Raw genomic sequence first — 22,383 nt, 5'->3', positions numbered from 1 at the left:
TTGTATAGTATTGTAGCGCGGGACTATTTGTATAATATTGCAGCGCGGGGATCTTTCTATACTATTTAATTGCGGGGCTCTTTGTGTAGTATTGTGGCGCGGGGTATGTTCTAAAGTGATGTAGCTTAGTGCCCTTTCTGTAGTATCCTAGCGCGGGGATCATTCTACAGTATTTTAGCGCGGGGCTCTTTCTATAGTATTGTAGCGATGGATTCTCTCTGAAGTAGTGTAACGTCCATCTTCTTTCTTTCTAAAGTATTGTAGCGTGGAGCTATTTATGTAGTTTTGTAGCGTAAAGATCTATTTTAAGACTTGTAGCGCGGGATGCTTTCTTTAGAATTGTATTAAGGGATTATTAATATAGAGTCAAAGTATGAAGCGTTCGTTTTCTATAGTATTGCAGCGCCGAATTATTTCCATCGAAATGTTGCGCGGGACTCTTTATATATAGTACTATAGCGCGAGATTCTTTATTAAGCATTGTGGCGGGAATCGCAATTTAGTACTACAGCGCAGGGAGCTTTCATGTAGTATGGTATATTTGGGCTTTTTCTGTAGTATTGTAGCACGGGACTCGTTCTGTATTATTGTAGCGCGGGACTCTTGCTTTGTTAGGTAGACTGATTAGTGTGAGTTGCTTTTAATCCAGAGATCTCCGTATAATTCAGTTTATCCTATATGTATAGAGGCCTTACTCTGATCCAGAGATCTCCGCATAGTTCAGTTTAATCTATATGTATATAGGCCATACTCTGATCCAGAGATTTCCGCATTGTACAGTTTAACCTATATGTGTATAACCTTACTCTGATCCAGAGATCTCCGCATAGTTCAGTTTAATCTATATGTATATAACCTTACTCTGATCCAGAGATCTCCGCATAGTTCAGTTTAACCTATATGTATATAAGTCTTACTCTGATCCAGAGATCTCCGCATAGTTCAGTTTATCCTATATGTATAAAGGCCCTACTCTGATCCAGAGATCTCCGCATAGTTCAGTTTAATCTATATGTTTACAGGCCTTACTCTGATCCAGAGATATCCGCATAATTCAGTTTAACATATATGTATATAGACCTTACTCTAATCCAGAGATTTCCGCATAGTTCAGTTTAACATATATGTATATAGGCCTTACTGTGATCCAGAGATCTCCGCATAGTTCAGTTTAACCTATATGTATATAGACCTTACTCTGATCCAGAGATCTGAGCATAGTTCAGTTTAACATATATTTATGAAGGCCTTACTCTGATCCAGAGATCTGCACATAATTCAGTTTAACATATATGTATATAGGCCTTACTCTTATCCAGAGATATCCGCATTGTTCAGTTTATTCTATATGTATATAGGCCTTACTGTGATCCAGAGATATCCGCATTGTTCAGTTCAACCTTTATGTATATAGGCCTTACTCTAATCCAGAGATATCCGCATAGTTCAGTTTAACATATATTTATATAGGCCTTACTCTGGACAAACCTGGGTTTTCCCATACCGAGGATCAGTTATCAGGGTCAAATGCATTTAATTTCTTAATCTCATTGAAACCATTTAGAGGCCGTTTCATGAGTGAAATCAGTATTTAGAGAACCGTCATATGTCGAAGATAAAAATCCCGCTGTACACAACTTGCACTACCGATTGAGCTACATGTAACGAGACCGCTCCTTGCATCACACGCAATATGCATCCAGGCCATACTGCGTAATCAAAAGTTTGGATTGCGACTGTATACCATTATGTAACAGAGCATGCGCGTTTCAATTTTGAGCTGTTGGAATTTCCAATAAAATTACCCATACGAGTTACTACGTATTCTTCAAATCTTTTGTGGTGAATTCTTAAATGAGCAAGACAATTTGATTATGTGTATACACCGTTTGAATTGATACAAATGATTCGTATTGATATTTATAACGGATTCGTGTAAGTTAACTTTCTTTAATATGTTATTTATTAGAACTTAAGTTGTTCGAAATATATGTTAACATATAACCATTACTTAAGTTTAGGAATGCTAATTTGCACAATTTAAATAAAGGGATTTTTCAGAAAGTTGTGTTTTTCAGTCATAATATTCCGTTATTTATCATACTACTACTACATTAATTTATGCCTGATATAACGAAGTCTGATATATTTATTTAATGGGTGTAGACCATATTACTTGGGATCAACAATACAATTATCCTTTCTGGTACAATATAATTAGATTCTACAAAAAACAAACAGCTTGATACCAATAATTAATATATTTTAGAAAACAAATACAACAAAAACCGCAAACAACATATTTCATAATTATTTAGCACATCATATTCATTGCGGCTAAAACTGAAACGTTGCATCATGTTTTAATTGCGTTTCATTTTAAATAGGAACGTAGCGGTATGATACACAGAAAACAGCAATCCTCGCCGTCTTTTTATTCTAAGCCTCATCTGATATGTTACACAAATAACAGGCAGTAACACATTAATCTCTATATATTTCAGACTAGAGCGACACTAGCAGTTGAGTAAATTTAAACAGCAATTCTCATACTCAGTTTGGGCTAACTTTGCGAATTATTAACGACTAAGTGTCTTCATCTGAGCAAGCACACGCATACATACAACACATCAGAGCAAGCACACGCATACATACAACACAGCAAAGCAAGCACACGCATACATACAACACAGCAGAGCAAGCACACGCATACATACAACACAGCAGAGCAAGCACACGCATACATACAACACAGCAGAGCAAGCACACGCATACATACAACGCAGCAGAGCAAGCACACGCATACATACAAAACAGCAGAGCAAGCACACGCATACATACAACACAGCAGAGCAAGCACACGCATACATACAACACAGCAGAGCAAGCACACGCATACATACAACACAGCAGAGCAAGCACACGCATACATACAACATATCAGAGCAAGCACACGCATACATACAACACAGCAGAGCAAGCACACGCATACATACAACACAGCAGAGCAAGCACACGCATACATACAACACAGCAGAGCAAGCACACGCATACATACAACACATCAGAGCAAGCACACGCATACATACAACACAGCAGAGCAAGCACACGCATACATACAACACAGCAGAGCAAGCACACGCATACATACAACACCATATATATGGGCCGTGCTCTGTAAGAAGTGGGTTCAATGCATGTGCGTAAAGTGTCGTCACATATTAGCCTATGCAGTTCGCACAGGCTAAGTAATGACGAAAGTTTCCGCTTTTATGATATTTTCTGTTTACATAAAGCATCTTCTTATCAAAAATCCTTTTAAGGCGGAAGGACGCTTTGCGCAAATGCATTTAAGCCCCTTTTCCCAGAGCACGTTCCATATTGGTTTGAAATTCGGGTAAAAACTTGTGTATGATAATGAGTAACTTTTGTTACATATTGAAATCAATGGAATAATTGCGATATGCCTTTTTCAATTGTTAATGATTATGTATTTAATTATCAACCGTTGGCATATGAAAAAAAGTTTATCTTTATAAATCAAACATGACTATTTTAAATGTAATTTCCTAGAGTGTATATGCGTGCGATAAGATGATTCAATCAATGAAAATCTCTTTACTTAAGATGAACATAGTTCGCCTTTCAAATATAATGTTATTTTCCATATGTTACCATTAATAGTTGCATTAGAAAAAGCATTATTTATTTTTATGTTAATTATGATAAATAGGATTATAATTATTATTATTATGATAATAACGATGATGATAATGATAATGTTGCTTATGATGATACCACATAAGAGGAAAAGCAAGAAGAACACGAAGAAGATGGTAATGATCACGATGATGATGATGATGATGTTGTTGTTGTTGTTGATGATGTTGATGATGACGTTGTTTTGTTGTTGTTGATGATGACGATGATGATGGTGATTACGACGACGGCGACGATGACAATGATGATGATGATGATGTTGTTGTTGATGTTGTTGATGATGATGATGATAATGATGATGATGATGATGATGATGATTTATTGAAATTAGTAGTCGTAGTAGAAGTAGAAGAAATGTAAGGCGAAGAAGAAAAAAACACAAAACTGCGATCATATTAGCGAGTATATTCAGTTAAATTGTGTATTGCGAAGCGATTTAAAATTTAAATTATTTGTTCCTTTATTTAACAATTTGAAACTGTTACATGATATATATTTGAATGTATGTACGCATACATACAACACAGCAGAGCAAGCACACGCATACATACAACACAGCAGAGCAAGCACACGCATACATACAACACATCAGAGCAAGCACACGCATACATACAACACAGCAGAGCAAGCACACGCATACATACAACACAGCAGAGCAAGCACACGCATACATACAACACCATATATATGGGCCGTGCTCTGTAAGAAGTGGGTTCAATGCATGTGCGTAAAGTGTCGTCACATATTAGCCTATGCAGTTCGCACAGGCTAAGGTATGACGAAAGTTTCCGCTTTTATGATATTTTCTGTTTACATAAAGCATCTTCTTATCAAAAATCCTTTTAAGGCGGAAGGATGCTTTGCGCAAATGCATATAAGCCCCTTTTCCCAGAGCACGTTCCATATTGGTTTGAAATTCGGGTAAAAACTTGTGTATGATAATGAGTAACTTTTGTTACATATTGAAATCAATGGAATAATTGCGATATGCCTTTTTCAATTGTTAATGATTATGTATTTAATTATCAACCGTTGGCATATGAAAAATAGTTTATCTTTATAAATCAAACATGACTATTTTAAATGTAATTTCCTAGAGTGTATATGCGTGCGATAAGATGATTCAATCAATGAAAATCTCTTTACTTAAGATGAACATAGTTCGCCTTTCAAATATAATGTTATTTTCCATATGTTACCATTAATAGTTGCATTAGAAAAAGCATTATTTATTTTTATGTTGATTATGATAAATAGGATTATAATTATTATTATTATGATAATAACGATGATGATAATGATAATGTTGCTTATGATGATACCACATAAGAGGAAAAGCAAGAAGAACACGAAGAAGATGGTAATGATCACGAAGAAGATGATGATGATGATGTTGTTGTTGTTGTTTATGATGTTGATGATGACGTTGTTTTGTTGTTGTTGATGATGACGATGATGATGGTGATTACGACGACGGCGACGATGACAATGATGATGATGATGTAGATGATGTTGTTGTTGATGTTGTTGATGATGATGATGATAATGATGATGATGATGATGATGATGATTTAATGAAATTAGTAGTCGTAGTAGAAGTAGAAGAAATGTAAGGCGAAGAAGAAAAAAACACAAAACTGCGATCATATTAGCGAGTATATTCAGTTAATTTGTGTATTGCGAAGCGATTTAAAAATTAAATTATTTGTTCCTTTATTTAACAATTTGAAACTGTTACATGATATATATTTGAATTTTTGTATAGCAAATGTCACAGCTGTAAAGCTTACACCAACTCCTTCAATCGGTGTCTATAATGTATCGATCCGTGGTGTGTAGCCGTATGTGTGTATTTATAGTAACTGGTTAAATAATAAAAGTAGTTTATGTTTCGATTTCATATTTGTATCAAAGACTGATTTTAATCAAATAAAATCGAAATTTAATATATTGGTATCGTAATTTGGACTGGATATAAGGATTATTTATATTGAATTTAAATCTGGATTTTTTTTCATCTGAATTGATTTCAATATATATGCTCCTGACATTTAAATATATTTGTTAAAACATGTATGTGTAATTATGGCGTCCGGTGGAAATAATGCAAAGGCGATTATATTTTATGACAGTGAAGGCGCAAACGAAGCGTCTAAAACAGAGGCAGACAAATTGAGGTTCTTCATTGAAAAGAATGGTGGATACACATGTCAAACTGACCATGCAATAAGAATACCTGGAACCGAAGTTATGAATAACATTCACAATTCAATTAATCGTTATGACAGAATAATAATTCTTATAACAGATCAATCTGCTTCAAAAGGATGGTTCACATTTGCAGTTTTGTCTGCCTTAGAAAACATAATTGTGGAAAATCACATGATACTTTTGGTCGCATACAAAGGAAATCGACGTGAAGATGTTGGGTTTCTGAAAACCGGATTGCTGTCGTTGACGCCCAAGACGTTTGTCGACCTCACTGAATGGCAGGGATATGAAAGGCTTCTCAAACAACTGAAAAGTTAGTATGACCTTATAATTCATACCTTATGTTTAAAATAATCAGCAAACGTTCCCGATGTCAAGTTGCTTAACGTAACCGTTGTAAATGTTTTTTAACATAAATACAGCCAAACGATTGATACTTCTTTTGAACATGTAATGAACCTTTTTATGATGGAATCCTAAATATACATTATTATAAATGGACTGAACGCATTAAAATGAACCATGTAATATTGTGTAATGCTGATAATGTTATTATTTTGAAATTGGCAACACACATATCTTTTCACCAATTTTCACATGGTTTTACTCATCCTGCGAATTGTTAAAAATCGTAAACAAAACTCCTTTTTTGAATAATAAAAGTATGCGTTTTGAATATGACTTAATAATATATTTTATTTTTTTATTTGGCCTGACACTTGAATACAATTTAATAACAGGTGGTAATTGTGTTTGCGGTCTAACCAAATATAATATTATTGTTTCAGCTCCAGTGTGTTTGGACGAAGAATTACCAGCGGGAAACTTGCATCTTGGCTTGGTTCATTCCCACATATCCGGTTACATGTGCTATGTTGCTGAAGGTAATGTCGTTTTGCCGCATGCATTTTGTACCTTTTCATGTATTCCGTAGTTTATATCTTTGGTTAACATTTTCAAATAACTAGTATTACGATTTCGAATAATAAATTTGAAAAGGACAAGAGTCACAATGGCCATGTCTGTCATATGTTTACACTATCAATGTTTTCAAAAGTTTACCTGTTCAAGATTGCGGTATGGCCTAATGTTGTTAAATCTCCAAGTCTAACATATTTTTTAACATTAAAAATACTGCAAAGTCAAATAACTACATTTGCCATAACACAATGTTTGTTGCACAAGGCTAACTAGACATTTTGAGTCAACTTATATGGTGTTTTATTGCGCATAATGCGGTATGAATGCTTATCAGTCCTTGCATTATAACCAATGAGACATTATGAGGCTCAATGAAATATATCCATGGTTAATATATGAGTAATGAGATTTAAAAGGTATGGCAAACTAAGAGTAATCTGAGAGTTTAAGACAAGATATACTATGATTAATGTGACATTATACGGTATGATAAACTATCAATCATGTGACAGTATAAGGCTTTTATAAACTATCAGCATGCGACGGTATAAGTCAAGATAAACTATGAGTCATGTGACATTATAAAGGGTGATAAACTATGAGTCATGTGGCATTATAGGGCGTGATAAACTATGAGTCATGTGACATTATAATGCATGACAAACTATGAGTCATGTGGCATTATAAGGCATGATTAACTATGAGTAATTTGCCATTATAAGGCATGATAAAGTATCATTCATTTGACATTATAAGGCAAGATATACTATGATTCATGTGACATTTCAAGGTATGAAAAACTATAAGTAATGTGGCATTATAAGGCGTGATAAACTATGAGTCATGTGACATTATAATGCATGACAAACTATGAGTCATGTGGCATTATAAGGCATAATAAACTATGAGTAATTTGACATTATAAGGCATGATAAAGTATCATTCATTTGACATTATAAGGCAAGATATACTATGATTCATGTGACATTTCAAGGTATGAAAAACTATAAGTAATGTGGCATTATAAGGCACGAAAAACTATGAGTCATGTGACATTATAAGTCATTATCAAATATTAGTCATGTGGCACTATACGTCATGATAAACTATGAGTCATTTTACCTTCAAAGACATTTTGTGCATATGCGACATAATGAGGCATGATGAATAATTCGTCATGGGACAGTACGATTAATCGGTCATTATAATTAATGTGACACTATGAGCCATGAGACATAACGATTCATGGGACATTGTAAGAAGAGATAAAAAATATTGACCGTTTAACATACTAGCGATCTATGACAGGTTAACCTGAAAATGGTTTAAGTAAATTAAATGCATTTGTTGTGAAAGACATTACATTAATTTCATGTCTAGTGCAATACATGCTGCCAAATAACGCTTTTGCCTACTTGTCTTCAATCAATATTCCATTCCGAAAACGGGTATCAATAATATGTCATTAAGCAAAGTTGAACTTCCATAAACCAGTACCTAAGTTGTCTTTTCTTAATGGTCAGTACTCGCTATGTCTTTGTGGAGGGACAAATTTATCCGGTGATGTGTGTGGAGTGGGGCTATACGCTATAATTGAGACGTACAATTAACTTCTGATAACAATCAGAACAGAACAAAACAATACTGTATTACACCTAGATCTGATTGACCCAAAAAATCTATAGAGACTTTGGTCTGATTACTTGATGTTGGTCTGGGTATTTGATGTTTTGTTAACGAATCTTCGATATATATTGCTCGTCAAAGTGTTTCGAAATATCAATTGTATCAATAATTATGATCTTAATTAGCTTCAATATTAACAAGTTCAAGTAATTTTTACTTATCACAATTTTATATTTGCATTCGTAAAGTAGGTCGTTAAAGATGACACCACTACCGTATGAAACAATTTTTAATCAATTTAGAAATCCATTACTAAACGTAAATCAATTTTAAAACAGCACTTCACGTTGGTCTGTATTGGAAGGAAACACAAAGATTATTTCAGCAATTGCATTTAAAACGTAAACAAATACACGAACAAAACACGAAAAACATTCAAACTATGCTGGCAGGTATAGGATGCAAACGTACGCGCCCTCCCCACAAAAAATAAAAAGATTGTATTGTACACTGTTTTCCGGTAATTTGTATCTATTTGCTTTTACACAGGAAAATTGCATGCGAAACTTATCAAACATTCAAAAGCCTATCACATGAAGTTACTTTATTAATAAAATATTAATATCACAAACATGATATGGTCGCTTATGTACCAACGTTATCAATCACACATGGCATAAGTTGTTAAAGGCAGTTCATGTTCACGCTGTATGACTTGCTATGAATATTTCGAACATTTAAACATTTTGCAGATGTTCAGAACATCGGTTAATACATTAATTATAGTGATATGTTAGTCGGTTAATGTATGAGTAACCTGTTGCATCCTCGATTAAAAGGAGTTTTGCATATAAGTAATTCGACATTATGAGTAATGGGAAATTATAATTCATGTTTAATTATGAGATATTATACATTAGTATTGATTCGAAATCATAGGTCATGGGGAATTATGACGGATGTGACATAACGACTAATCGGATATTATAAGGAAAGTGTACAAACATTCTAGAATAAATATGTTTAAACCAAGTGGCGCATATTCGTGAGGCGTACTGATTCTTTAGATATAAGAAGGCACGTGTCAGTATAAGTCGTGCTACAGTTTGAAAAATGGAACACGCTGAGGTATGCGTCAAAATGAGGCATTGGGCATTATGAATGATTTAAAATAATTACTCATGGTACATTTTGATTCATGCGCCATAAATTGCCAATGGTATGTTGTGTTGTAGCTGGTTGTTTTTATGAACTAACACATACATGATTGTCCAGCTAATAAACTCTGATGGTAATCCCTTTTTCTATCAAAACGATATATATTTGATCCGTCGTAAGTTTTTATTATCATTCATCAGAAAGAAAACTTTATTTTGCTACGAATTGCATCTAAACGTGGTTTATGTTAATAGTAATTAAAATGAGTTGAACTACAATTAATTAAGATTAAATTTAGTTGTGTTTGTGCTATGAGGTTATCTCGCGTTTACATTTAAATATTTCGTAAAAAACTCAGGTCCAAGTTCCAGATTCAGCCTTTCGATGTGTAACTGTTTACAACTGTATTGCAGCTACCGGTATAATTTGATTTGCTTTGAAAATTATACCAGGTGGGCGATTGAAATAAGGCCACCATTAAAGAAATGAAATTCAATGATTGGCAATTAATAAGCATTGTTCTTTTCCGACCGCCCGTGCGTCAGTTGTTCCGAAATATTGGCTGACTCTTGCTCAAATTATCACAATAAAATCACTATCGTTTTGATGATCGTAAAAAAAGGCATTTGACTGCAAACCAGTTTTTTTTTTTCTAAATTGTGGCGCTTTTTCTTGTTTCCACTTTATAATATATAGTCCCCTTTAGCTTGAGATTAGGCCTCCTGTCTATTATTCGATTATTTTCCCTCAAAACTTTACAGTTAAATGACCTCAATGTGGAGATGTTTGTAAAGGAATACATTTATCTGCGAGAAGGTTTGGAAGGATAAGGTCTTTTTTGCATTACTATTCAATCCCTTTTATTGCTTGGTTGGTCTTGCAAAAAGTGTCCATCTTGTATGACCTTTATATTTTGATGATCGTTCAAATCGGAATTTTTGCAGCAGCACTATTTTTCATAAGTAAAGCCTATTTAACAATTATAGAATATTATGGTCATTTGACGCATGTGTTTGTAACTCCTCTTTCACTAGGTGGATCTCAAACTTTACATAATGAATGACCTTTGTGTGAAGATGATCTTGAAGAAAGTAATTATAGCTTAAATTAGTTTTTTTGGCAGAATTATAGATCTTTGTATGATGTTCTTGTTTAGCCAATATAAGTCAAGCATTGTATGTTATCAACTTCTCTTTAGCTCTATTTAAATGTTAACAAAATAGTATAGTTGAATAAATTCAATGGGTATATGATCGTGCATAAAGGGAAAAGGACAACAGTAACGAGCGAGGCATGGTATTGTTAATGTTCTGTAAAAATAGCGTTCGTTCAAAATTTGGAATACTCGTGCCGATTGGTAATATAATGACACTATTAATTGAACTTTATCGTTATATGTGTATTTATTTTCTTTTGCAAAGAACAAGAATTGGTTGGAGAAATGCGATGGTTACAGAAAAGAACAAACAACTACTGATTGGAAATGTTCTGTTGGCTGTACCAAAAACCTGCGCTGTCCCACAGCAGCTTCCGTCAAATTCGGCATCAGGCATTGTTATTTCGAATGTGGATACATTTGAGTTTAAGAGAATACATGCGGGTAAAAACACAGAGATTATGTTGTTACCATCAACCAGATAAAGCACGCGAACGTAAGTATATACTTTCATAAATAGGGTGTACGGATTAAAACAATTAAATCCGATCACAAATAGAAAACTCAATTTTCATAACATTGAGTTAAACAGTTTTTCCATTTTTTGAATTGTGAACATGTTTGTGCTTACTGGTATCATGTATAATATATAAACACGTAGAGCATACACACAACTATTACGAAGATTTTAGAATGCTGGCACATTCATTATATTTTGTATTTTAAATATGGTTTTCACAGCCCAGTGCGATGTATGCTTAAATAGTTCATTTTGTGTATTTTAAAGCCTCTGACCTTGAAATGAAATACATGTTAATCAATACACATAGATGCAATTTGATATTGTACGAAATTGTCGTTAAATCTATAGCTTAGTAAGCAAGCAATTTATTATTTTTCAAACGGTACCACTTTTTAAACCGAAATAAGGATTTCTATACGTATATGTCCATTTCTACAAACGCGATTATTTTTAAGTTTTAAAGCGCAAAAGACGGATTTCTACCTTGTAACTACCAAATATATTTTAATTGGCATATATAAAATATGTTTCTTATCTATACTTAAATTTACTATGCCAAATAAGATGTGTGGCTTTAATTATCAGCGACTTCGATGACATTTTGGTACAGTTTATTTTAACAATTACACGTATTATGTTGTAATAATCCGTAAACATTCCTGACAAGTGCGTACAATTTTTCCGGTGTTCGATTGACCACTCGAATTCTTGATTTAATCGTCTGCCATTTTTTCAGAACGAGTTGTACGTTTGTGCCCAGGTACCAACTACGATAACTGCAATATCAAATCTTGCAAAGCAGCACCTTGGGAAAATAAATGTCGCTCTCGAGCACCAGCGTTTCTGTCAATCATACCAGCAGATAATCGATGCGAAAGGATGGGGTGACTTCTTGGAAATCGTTCCATGTGAAGGTATCTAACGTTTCTTTATTATGTCAGAACATGCACATCGGCATGCAAATATAAACAATATAGGGCTAGATATTTATACTCCATGTCGCATTTGCCCGCATTACGGGGAGATGTTGCAGAGACATCGATTGGATAATTGGCTCGGTATAAGCTTAATAAGACAATACCTGTTACATGTATACTCAAATATTTATAGACGTTTTCAAGAACAATTACTTGATACTTATTAAGCTGATAAAATGCAATTCATTTTTTAGATGAAAACGATATTCCTGTCGCGTTGTTTAAGGCAGCGACGGCAAACAATACCAAGAAGACTGGGGCAGAAACTTCTCTTATAAGCTGGAGTTTTGTCCGATTTTAAAAGGGTAAGTGCACAACAATAATAAGTTTACTAGCATCTGCATACTAATCGATACTTTATAATGTATGCACATATAGTACTGGAGCATTTGAATGCCTGGTCCGATGCATTCAAAGAACGGACATTAGTCTGGCAATGTACCTTCAAAGTACCTTCAAATATATTAAATGGAGAGGATTAGAGCGCATTCTCGCTAACATACTAATAAGAAATATGTAATGAGTTATTGTCCCTTAAAACAAATACCTGCTTTTCATTTTTAGTATTCATCAAATATTTAAATTTAGATTAAATTAAATTACGTATCCATACGTGAACGATATTTGTAAACACTAGTCAGTGTTTGATGACAGCATAAGGTTAGTCATTATAGCAACATGTACATGTGTTCAATCTAATCTATTTACTTCTCAAATTTTCCAGATGAGTGTATACATATCATGTTTTGATATTGATGGAGATTCTTGTGAAGAGATCGAAAAAGAGCTACAAAAACATCATATGAACATCATACGACATGAAAATACACCAGGAAGATTCCTGCTCTCAGATGGTGACAATCGAGAAGGATGGATAATAGTAATTGTATCGAAAGAATCGCTGAAAAGCGAACTGCTTTCTTTCAATCTCATAAAATGCCTGATTGCCGATGTTGATGACGGCAGATTGAGGATCCTGCTTGTATTGCGCAGCGGTGTGAATATCTCAGAAGTACCAAGATGTATTCGTTGGGTTACAGTATTCAGCGAAGATGAGAAATCCTACAAAAACTGGATTGTAAGAACAATTTTTTAGGTAATTTGCATCAGTGTATGAGCCATCATAATTAAAGCATCAAACAGCCTTTCAACTTTACTTGACTTTTGATTGAATGTAAAATCATGCTTTTTTAAATTTCGTGCCGATATTATAAAGCGCATATATCGTTTCTGCAAATCTTGGATCCGACAAAACATGTATTGTATATATGTATTGTATACAGTGAATATCATATACAGATACAGTTTCTGTATACATACAGGCGACAGTAAATGGGTATGTCACGTACATTTAATACGATAAACATTTCGAAATACAAAAATGTATACACAATTATGCACGCAGTCCAACTACTTTATAATAAATACCAGTGCATACTTTGAGACTTGCTCTGTGAAAAGCGAGTTTAATGCGTGTTCTTACAGTGTCGTCAAATATTAGCCAGTGCAGTACGCACATGCTTATCAGGGACGACACACTCCGCCTCGACTCGAGCTTTGTTCAGAAGAGATTTTATCTAAACGAGCGATTAAATAACAGAAGAAACTGTCGACACTCTACGCACATGCATTTAACCCCGTTTTCTCAGAGTGCGACTCATGTATATGTGGCTTTTTACAAGAGAACCAGTAGATATTGGCAGGGCACTTCCAGAAGGGGATGTTATGTTGGGCCTATGTCTTGAACTACCTGAAGATTGTGCTGACGACCAGCAGTAAGTGTCAGTGTACTCGGGGATTTTATTTGTTCTGCCGCGTAGATAATTGATTCCGTGCATCCTACTGTAAATTGTACTTTGGGTAAAGTTTAACATTAACCTATGTCTTAAGTGTTGGAACAATAGTGTTAAAATGTGTCTACACGTAGTCTATACGTACCGATCCGGCATTGGATGTTTTGGTTTTGGTATAAATGTATGAAAAAAGGAATTCCGATTAAACAAATTAATGTTTTCGGTACATTATTTTTAAGCCCAATTGCTATGCAATACAGACATTAAATTTTCTTTTTGTTTCGACATTTTGTAATCATCTACATGGGTTTCGTGTATACATAATATATTTATTTTATTAATTAAAATGTAATATTTAATGAAGGTTTGTTTTTGTTTGGATCGAAATCCGTAAATATTTATAGTTTCTATGTTTAACTCCATGTTCTAGTTTATAACTCAGGTTGTAGTTAAAAGAAAAAATGGCGACGTCCATGATTTAGTGATAGGATTGAAAAACCGATAATAGTGTTTAAAAGATTTAAACCCGGTAGAAAAGAGACTAGGCCAACGATTTTGTAAACTCGCTGTAATGAATATACTACGTACCGAAGTAATTTGGAAAAAGATGCGCTCAAATTTACCACGAGGATATTGGAAAAAGATTAAAGATATATTGTTGCTGAGTATTGTGTTTAAAAAAGGTATTTTATAATAGATATGGATTGAGTATATATAACAGTAAAAGTTTTTACACACACAGGCATTTGAACGCTCTTTATACGTTTATATAAAATAAAAAATGCATTTTTGTTATATAAGATTTTAAAGTAATAGTTTTTATTTGCATATATATACGTTCTATTTACATAGATTTTATTTATACATATGCTATATTTTATTACAAAAAGTATACTATATACAATGTGAAGACATGAAATGTTAAATATGCTAATATATCGGCCACACAAATTGTCTGTGTGCTCGGTATATAAGCCAACATTATATTTTAAGACATAAAATATAATGATAAATATACATACAATTGAACTATTTACACTAGGTAATATTAAAAATTGAGTGTTAACAGTAATTGGTATTTGTAAATAGAGGTTTATAAAATTGTGATTATTTTTTGTATAAAGGGAGTTTATTCAGCAGAAGTCATAACAAGATCTTGGGAATCTAAATCTAAATTAATCACTAGTGGGTGTTCCTCCAAATCATTTGGGTCTATATCTCAAAGTTTGAACTTGTTCTTAGGCATTGGGGTCATGTCTTTATTGCTATCTGCTTTCCTCCCTCTTGTTGAGCCCCTTGCCTCTGTTTCTACTTCCATTTCTTGTATCTTCTCTCCATTTTTCTTTCTTCCCTGGCTCTTTCCTTTCTTCTTACTCCCCACCGTCTCAAACCCCTCATCATCAATCTTCTTCTGTTCTGGTTGGTCTGTATGCTCTTCTGTTTCCTTTCGTTTCTCACCATCTGTCCGTTTCTCTCCGTCTGTCTTTTTCTCTGGTGTTGTGTCCTTGTTGTTTTCTGAAATACTTACTTTTTCTTAAAAAATGGCATTGATATTTTGGGGGGAAGTGTTGCGGACGTGCCCAACCTCTAAGCAATAGAGGCAAAGGGGCTGCCGTCCCCTCATGGTAATCAAGGCCTTTGTGCCACACTCAAATTGAATTATGTGTGGAATGGACTCCTGCTGAACTCTGTCACACTCCACCGTGACCACACGCACCCCAGAGTGGGTACTAAAATCTCCTATTTTCAATTCCACATGATACAATTTGCTTTCCGTACTTAACAAATCTGTATTGTACTCCTTGGTGAGACAACGATGTTTGCATTTGTATTTTATTCAAAAACGAGATACACTTATCTTTTGTCTTGAAGGTCACATCTTACGGTGAAGATCCGGGAGGTCCAGACGCCAGCCATTCGATGTCAGTATCAGATACGCCATTCTTCATTAAAACGTTTACAAAATCCTGCATACTGCATCCTCGTTTTCCTTGTGCTTTAACTGTCCTCTCCTGTCAACGCTGGCATATGCAATACCGTTAACATTTTTGTTTATACTTAATCTATCGAAAATAATAGCCAGCGTTGATCATGTATCTATGGACATAAGTACACAGGCATGGTCTATTAGTATTCGAAAATGCCACGTTGAGCGTGATTTGTCATCCATATTGAACAGAACATGTGTCTGTTCTTAACAACTACGCTGTCAATAGGGAAACAAAAATGAGAAACCCCCAAAAAGTTGTCTGGTATATTTCATTTAGCAGACCTTCGTACGAGTTGATATTTGCAGTCGATGACAAAGAAACATATACTTAAAAAACTAGGTATCGATTTTAACATGGTATTCGTAGAGCAAGTTCGTGCAATTATCACCATTGAAACCTTGTCAATTTTATTGTTTATACCATTTAACCATGTGTACACCAAGTGAGGCTGTAACTACATTTATAATAATTTCGTACTATTCTCCCTTTACTTGAACTATTGTTTTTCGTCCCTATTATACCAAGTGGACTCGCCCATCCTTCTAAATTGGATCAATATATTTCCAAAATTAGGGATGTCTAGTATATTTATTTCTATATTTAGAATATTTCATACAGAAATGCCTTTAAGCTAAAAGCGCAGACCCAGATGAGACGCCGCATCATGCGGCGTCTCATCTGGGTCTATACTTTTCACCAAGGCCTTTTTTTCTAGACGCTAGGTATAAATGGGTTAATAGCAATTTATACAAGACAACGTACTAAATGCTCGCATTCATGTTTCATGCTAAAATTACTTAACTACATGTATGTAAAATGTTGTGTAAATCAATTGTAAGATGCCGAAAGGAAATTTTGAATATCTTGACTTTAATATAAAATTAATATGTCATATTTAAAATAATGATACATTTAAAGTAAAGTTCACGGTTATATTTTGTGGATATTTTAACAGTTGTCGTTGTGAATGTGGATATAGTAAGATTATATCATTCAAACATTTATTGTATTTAATGGGACCTGTTCACGTTTTGGTAAATTTACAAAATTGATAAAAAAATATTGTTTCATAATTGCAAATTTTTGTTGAAGCTATGGGTTTTTTTATAAGGAAACAGTAATAATGGACATATGTTATGCTCTGAAATATCAATTGTATGCATCTTTTAGACGATTTAAAAACCTGAAAATTCTAAAGCGCTACAAAGGCGAAACGATTGTATAATTAGGAAAGTTCTGTTGTTATTGTTATCATATTGTTGTTATCCTTATTTTAGTGTAATCATGTGACATTACAAGGATGACCTATATAATGTTTAAATTACGTGCATCATCCCGTCATAACGATTGGCCGAATTTTCTCCAAGGCTCAGTGGTTCGAGCCCAGGTGTTGGTAACGTTTTTTTCATTCTTCAAGTTTAACCAATTTATGCCTAGTTGACTCTCCCATCCTTCTACATTGGACCAATATATTTCTAAAATTAGGGATGTCTAGTATATGTATTTCTATGTTTAGAATATTACTTACTGAAATTCCTTTAAGCAAACAGCGCAAACCCAGATGAGACGGCGCATCATGCGGCGTCTCATCTGGGTCTACGCTGTTTGCAAAGTCATTTTTTCAGGACGCTAGGCATACACTGGTTTATTTTTGCTTTTAACTGAAACTCTTTTGTTCCGATGTTTACATGAATTTAAAGCATTAGTTCGCAAACTTGAGAACATGCCAAAATCTGTTAAATGGTCCGTTTAAGTCATGGATGGTAAATACTTATTATGACGTGAGCCGTGTATTAGTTCAACAAACAGGTGATATTTGCTAATCCATAAGAGCTTATTGCAAATAAATATTATCACGCATGCAAAAGTCAATTTGCAATTTTAAAGTTGAGCTGCTCTTTAAGAAAAAGGGGTTTAATAAATGTGCATCAAGTGTCGTCCCAGATTAGCCTGTGCAGTCCGCACAGGCTAATCAGGGACAACCCTTTCCGCTTTTATGATATATTTCCTTTCAAGAAAGTCTGTTCTTAGCAAAAATCTAGTTTAGAGGGAAAACGTTGTCCCTGAACAATATGTGTGGACTGCACAGATTCATCTGGGACGACACTTTATGCACCTGCATTAAACTCCCGTTTCACAGAACATGGTCCAATTTTAATATATCGCCTGTCTTTGATTTCAGGTTTTCCCATTTAAATACACGCTTAATCTAGTACGTACATATCCAAATGTATCTGTTTGAATACTATAAGCAAGAATCACAAATTAATAAGCCTTGGTTCTATGACAAACCCACGATCCACATATTTAAAATAATTATTATCAAAACACTGTGTAATTTTCTATCTGTTATTATATCTGCAATGTAGACCCCAGTACATCGTATACAAAGTATAAAAAGCCTTTTTATCAAAGGTGAGTGTATTTTGCAAAACTTTCCACAGACAAAGTATGTTCATTTAACAAATACAAAAGTTCGAGACGATAATATGTATTAGCAGAAGCGGCCTTAAATACATAAACCACAGTTTAGCAATTTACAGATATTAACGGCAAATAAAAGTTTACAGCTCCTGGTCTCAGTCTGAAACCAATCGGTTCGTTTTGTTTAAATTAACAGCATTCTTGAAAAACTGGGCTTAACGCATGTGCGTAAAGCGTCGTAATAAATAATCTGAGCAGTCCAAACAGGCTAATCAGGGACACCACTTTGCGCCATTATTTGACTTTCGTTTAGAAAATACTTCTTGAGCACGAACAATGCCCTAAATGCGGAAAGAGTCGTCCATGATTAGCCAGTAATTACACACGCAGAACAAGGATGACACTTTCACTACATGCATTAAGACCAGATTGTTTGTTAAAATAGTTTGTCTTTAGAACACACTAAATTATTGTATCGTATTTGATAAACAATTGTACGAATGTAATAATTTATACCACTGAAATACAGTTCTTAATAAAAAGCTGATCGAAGAGTATAACGACGAAGAAACGTGAAAAGCCATGGTTGATGTTAACATAGCGTTAGTCGTCGAAGTAATCCTTATTGCATCTCTCATTGATATCTCGAACGATCTTCTCGCACGTGCCGAAATCTCGCAAGTCATCTGGTATCACTATGACGATGTTGTTGATGGCATTGCTCTTTGGATCCCTCAGGATGTAGTGGTTCCCCTAATTGTACAAATAAACATAATTGCAGTGCTTTGTGAAAAAAGGGTTTAATGCATGTGCAAGAGTGTCATCCCATATTAGCCTGTGCAGTCCACACATTCTAATCAGGGACGACACTTTCCGCCGAAACTGAATTTTCTCTAAGAAGAGTATTTCTTTATAATAAAAATATCATAAAAGCGGAAAGTATCGTCACTGATAAGCCTGTGTGGACTGCACAAGCTAATCTGGGAAGAAACTTTACGAACATGCATTAAACCCCCTTTTTACAGAGCACGACCCATATGTAACATTTAATATGTCTCATTTGTCTATAAATTAAGCGTATACTCAACCAAACCGTAAAGCGTTTAATATCTAGACTCAGATTTCCTACTTGCCCCGTACAAATCGATGAGCAACAATAATAAAAAAGTTGTTAAATCGATCGTTCAACAACAACAAAACAAATGCGTACCATGGAGTGCTTCGAGAGCCCGCAGTTGGTCGCAAAGTTTCGCAAGGCTTCGCTGTTACAGTCGTCTGGAAACCGAAGAGGTGAGTCCGTCGACCACCAGGCTAAAATACATCAACAACGCCGGGTTTTAGCCAGTTTTAAAAATGCCGGGATGGGGGAGGAGGATTGCTGGTGAGGATGAAAAGAGGCAGTGTGACCTTATAGATGAATATTTGTCGATTTTAAACTGTTTACATTGTTATTATTTCATAGAGTTGTTTAAACTTATGTACACAAGCATAAATTACCTGCATGGACATTGTGTTGTATTGATACTCGTTTAATTTCTTGCAAGCGTAGAACTATTATCATATGACTCGCGTATGACATATGCCGCAAGCGTAGCTCCTGACAATACGAATCGTGTTCTGAGAAAACTAGGCATAATGCATGTGCGTAAAATGTCGTGCCAGATTAGCCTGTGCAATCCACACAGGCTAATCAGGGACGACAGTTTCCGCTTTTATGACAATTTTTCTTTAAATGAAGTCTCTTCTTAGCATAATTCCAATTTAGGCGGACAGTGTCGTCCCTTATTAGCCTGTGCGGACTACACATACCCTGTGCGGACTGCACAGGATAATCTGGGACGACAGTTTACGCACATGCATTACGCCCAGTTTTCTCAGAACGCGACTCATAGTGTGCCAATAGAAAGGCTGGCCAGGAGCTACGCTTGCCGCGGTCCGTTCATGAGACCACGGAGCCTTGCTCGTTATACCGGACCGGTTGGCTCCTAACCAAACAACGCACACTGGTCATATATGACAAAAACCCCATTTTCGAATGACGTTGCTTAAATGATGCCCAGCAGTTGTCAAAGCGGATTTTAACAAATGTCGCCCCCACAATCGTTCCATCAATATTCGACTTATATAACAAACAACGAAAATTGAGTCTTAAAGTAGAACTAATAGAAGCAAGATAATAATCAGTAACAGCAGTAGTAGCAACAATAGCAGTAGCAGAAGCAGTTGCGGTTTTAGCACTAAATAAGTGAATGAATTGCAACACAAGTCTAACCTGTCACTACGGAGATCATAAGACCTATGACGAAGAGGAAAACCACAGCTAATTCAGTGTCTTGTACCACCAAACAATTATCAGTGTATCTTACATCTGCATTGAGTGCTATTAGATATCATATAGCTAAATTTTGTAATTCAGTTTATGAAAATAGTCATATTAACCTATTTTGGTCAATAAAAAACACCTTAGAAGTAATTGATAAAATTGAAAATAAAAAATATAAGGTGTCACAGGTAAGTACTTATGATTTTTCTACACTATATACAACGCTTCCTCACGCTTTAATAAAATCCAAACTTGTTTCTTTGATTGAAAAAACTTTTGCTAGAGAGAAGTGTTTGTATCTAGCTTCAAACACTAAAACAGCTTTTTTTACTAATCAGATATTAGATAATTACATCATTTGGACTGGTCTTGACTTTTCTGCAGCACTTACTTTTCTTTTGGGTAATTTGTTTGTAGACTTTAATGGTAAAATATTTAAACAAATTATTGGCGTTCCTATGGGTACTAATTGTGCGCCACTTATAGCTGACCTTTTTTATATTGTTATGAAAGCGAATTTATGTTAGATTTATCTAAAACTAAGCAAGTAGATTTGATTAATTGTTTTAACCTTACTAGTAGGTACATTGATGACATACTTAATTTAGATAGTCCAGTATTTGAACAATATATTCACAAAATCTACCCAAAAGAACTAGTCTTAAATAGATCGTGTATATCCAATACAGACGCTGCGTATTTAGACTTACATTTAACTATTAATAATACTTTGATCAAAACTAGTTTATACGACAAACGGGACGATTTTAACTTTGAAATTGTGAATTTCCCGTTCCTAGATGGCAACATCCCTAAAGGACCTTCCTATGGTATTTACATTTCGCAGTTGGTACGTTATGCCAGAGCATGTTCGTGTATTACAGATTTTAATGATCGTAATCTAATACATGTATTAACAAAAAAATTGCTAAAACAATGCTTTTTGTATCATAACCTAAGAAGTAAATTTGCTAGATTTTACTCTAAGTATGGTGATTTAATTTCAAAATATGTTTCTTTACAATGGCATTTAAATAATGGAATCTCCCATCCACCATTTTACGGAGATGTTTTGAAGCGTGTCTGCAAATTAAAATATGTTAAACCAAATGTTTATATAAAACTTTTTAATTTAATTAACTTGTTTTTATCAAAAAGATACGATGCTTATGTACTTAAAAACACGTGTTTGATGGTTTTCGATTCACTATATCTTTCTTCTCTTAATTTGGAACCATTAGTGATATTATAGGCATTTTTCACGGTTGATCAAAATTGTGTCTTTGTGTCGTGTGAACAAATATGCATAAAAACTACATTTGTACTCAAATCGTACATCAAATCATTTCTGTCGTCAGTTGTCAAAACACCTATATACTGTTTGATTCCAATAATGTCGCTTTAATGGAATTACTATTTTAATATATTTGATTTTTAATATTTAATCAACTAAACTTGTTTTATTAGTAGTACAATTTTGCAGTAGCCCCCCATTAATAGTTTTATTATTACTTAACAGTACCGCCCCTGGATTTTTTTTCACGTCATTGTGTCTTCGCC

At 34.4% G+C, this 22,383-nt stretch overlaps 3 protein-coding genes across 21 annotated transcripts in view; 1 reads left to right on the top strand and 2 right to left on the bottom strand.

The window, feature by feature from the left end:
* Positions 1 to 22,383, bottom strand: part of LOC127867092 (uncharacterized) — a 377,266-nt gene that overhangs the window by 275,164 nt on the left and 79,719 nt on the right. The window lies entirely within an intron of this gene.
* The window catches only part of LOC127867101 (uncharacterized), a 242,158-nt gene continuing 221,495 nt past the window's right edge, over positions 1,721 to 22,383 (top strand). For 3 of the 13 annotated variants that reach the window (XR_008043274.1, XR_008043272.1, XR_008043270.1), the window contains exons 1-5: positions 1,724 to 1,935; positions 5,853 to 6,244; positions 6,720 to 6,815; positions 11,058 to 11,288; positions 12,052 to 12,229. Coding sequence is in view for 3 of the 13 variants with exons in the window: in XM_052408091.1 (XP_052264051.1) it covers positions 5,806 to 6,244; positions 6,720 to 6,815; positions 11,058 to 11,113 (591 nt within the window). In the remaining 10 variants the exon portion in view is untranslated. Of the gene's footprint in view, positions 1,936 to 5,785; positions 6,245 to 6,719; positions 6,816 to 11,057; positions 11,289 to 12,051; positions 12,230 to 12,486; positions 12,598 to 13,016; positions 13,389 to 22,383 lie in introns of those variants that run through there. The other 10 variants (XM_052408092.1, XM_052408090.1, XR_008043271.1 and 7 more) reach the window with 9 other exon arrangements.
* LOC127867115 (uncharacterized) overlaps positions 18,606 to 22,383 on the bottom strand; it is a 229,674-nt gene continuing 225,896 nt past the window's right edge. For both annotated transcript variants that reach the window (XM_052408151.1, XM_052408152.1), the window contains exon 3: positions 18,606 to 19,253. In XM_052408151.1, the coding sequence (XP_052264111.1) occupies positions 19,104 to 19,253 (150 nt within the window). In that variant the 3' untranslated portion in view covers positions 18,606 to 19,103. The remainder of the gene's footprint in view (positions 19,254 to 22,383) is intronic.

This window comes from Dreissena polymorpha, chromosome 2, assembly GCF_020536995.1.
Source record: "Dreissena polymorpha isolate Duluth1 chromosome 2, UMN_Dpol_1.0, whole genome shotgun sequence".
Classification (NCBI taxonomy): Eukaryota; Metazoa; Mollusca; class Bivalvia; order Myida; family Dreissenidae; genus Dreissena; species Dreissena polymorpha.
The sequence above is the reverse complement of the archived record's forward strand: the minus strand, read 5'-3'. Positions and strand labels throughout refer to the sequence as shown.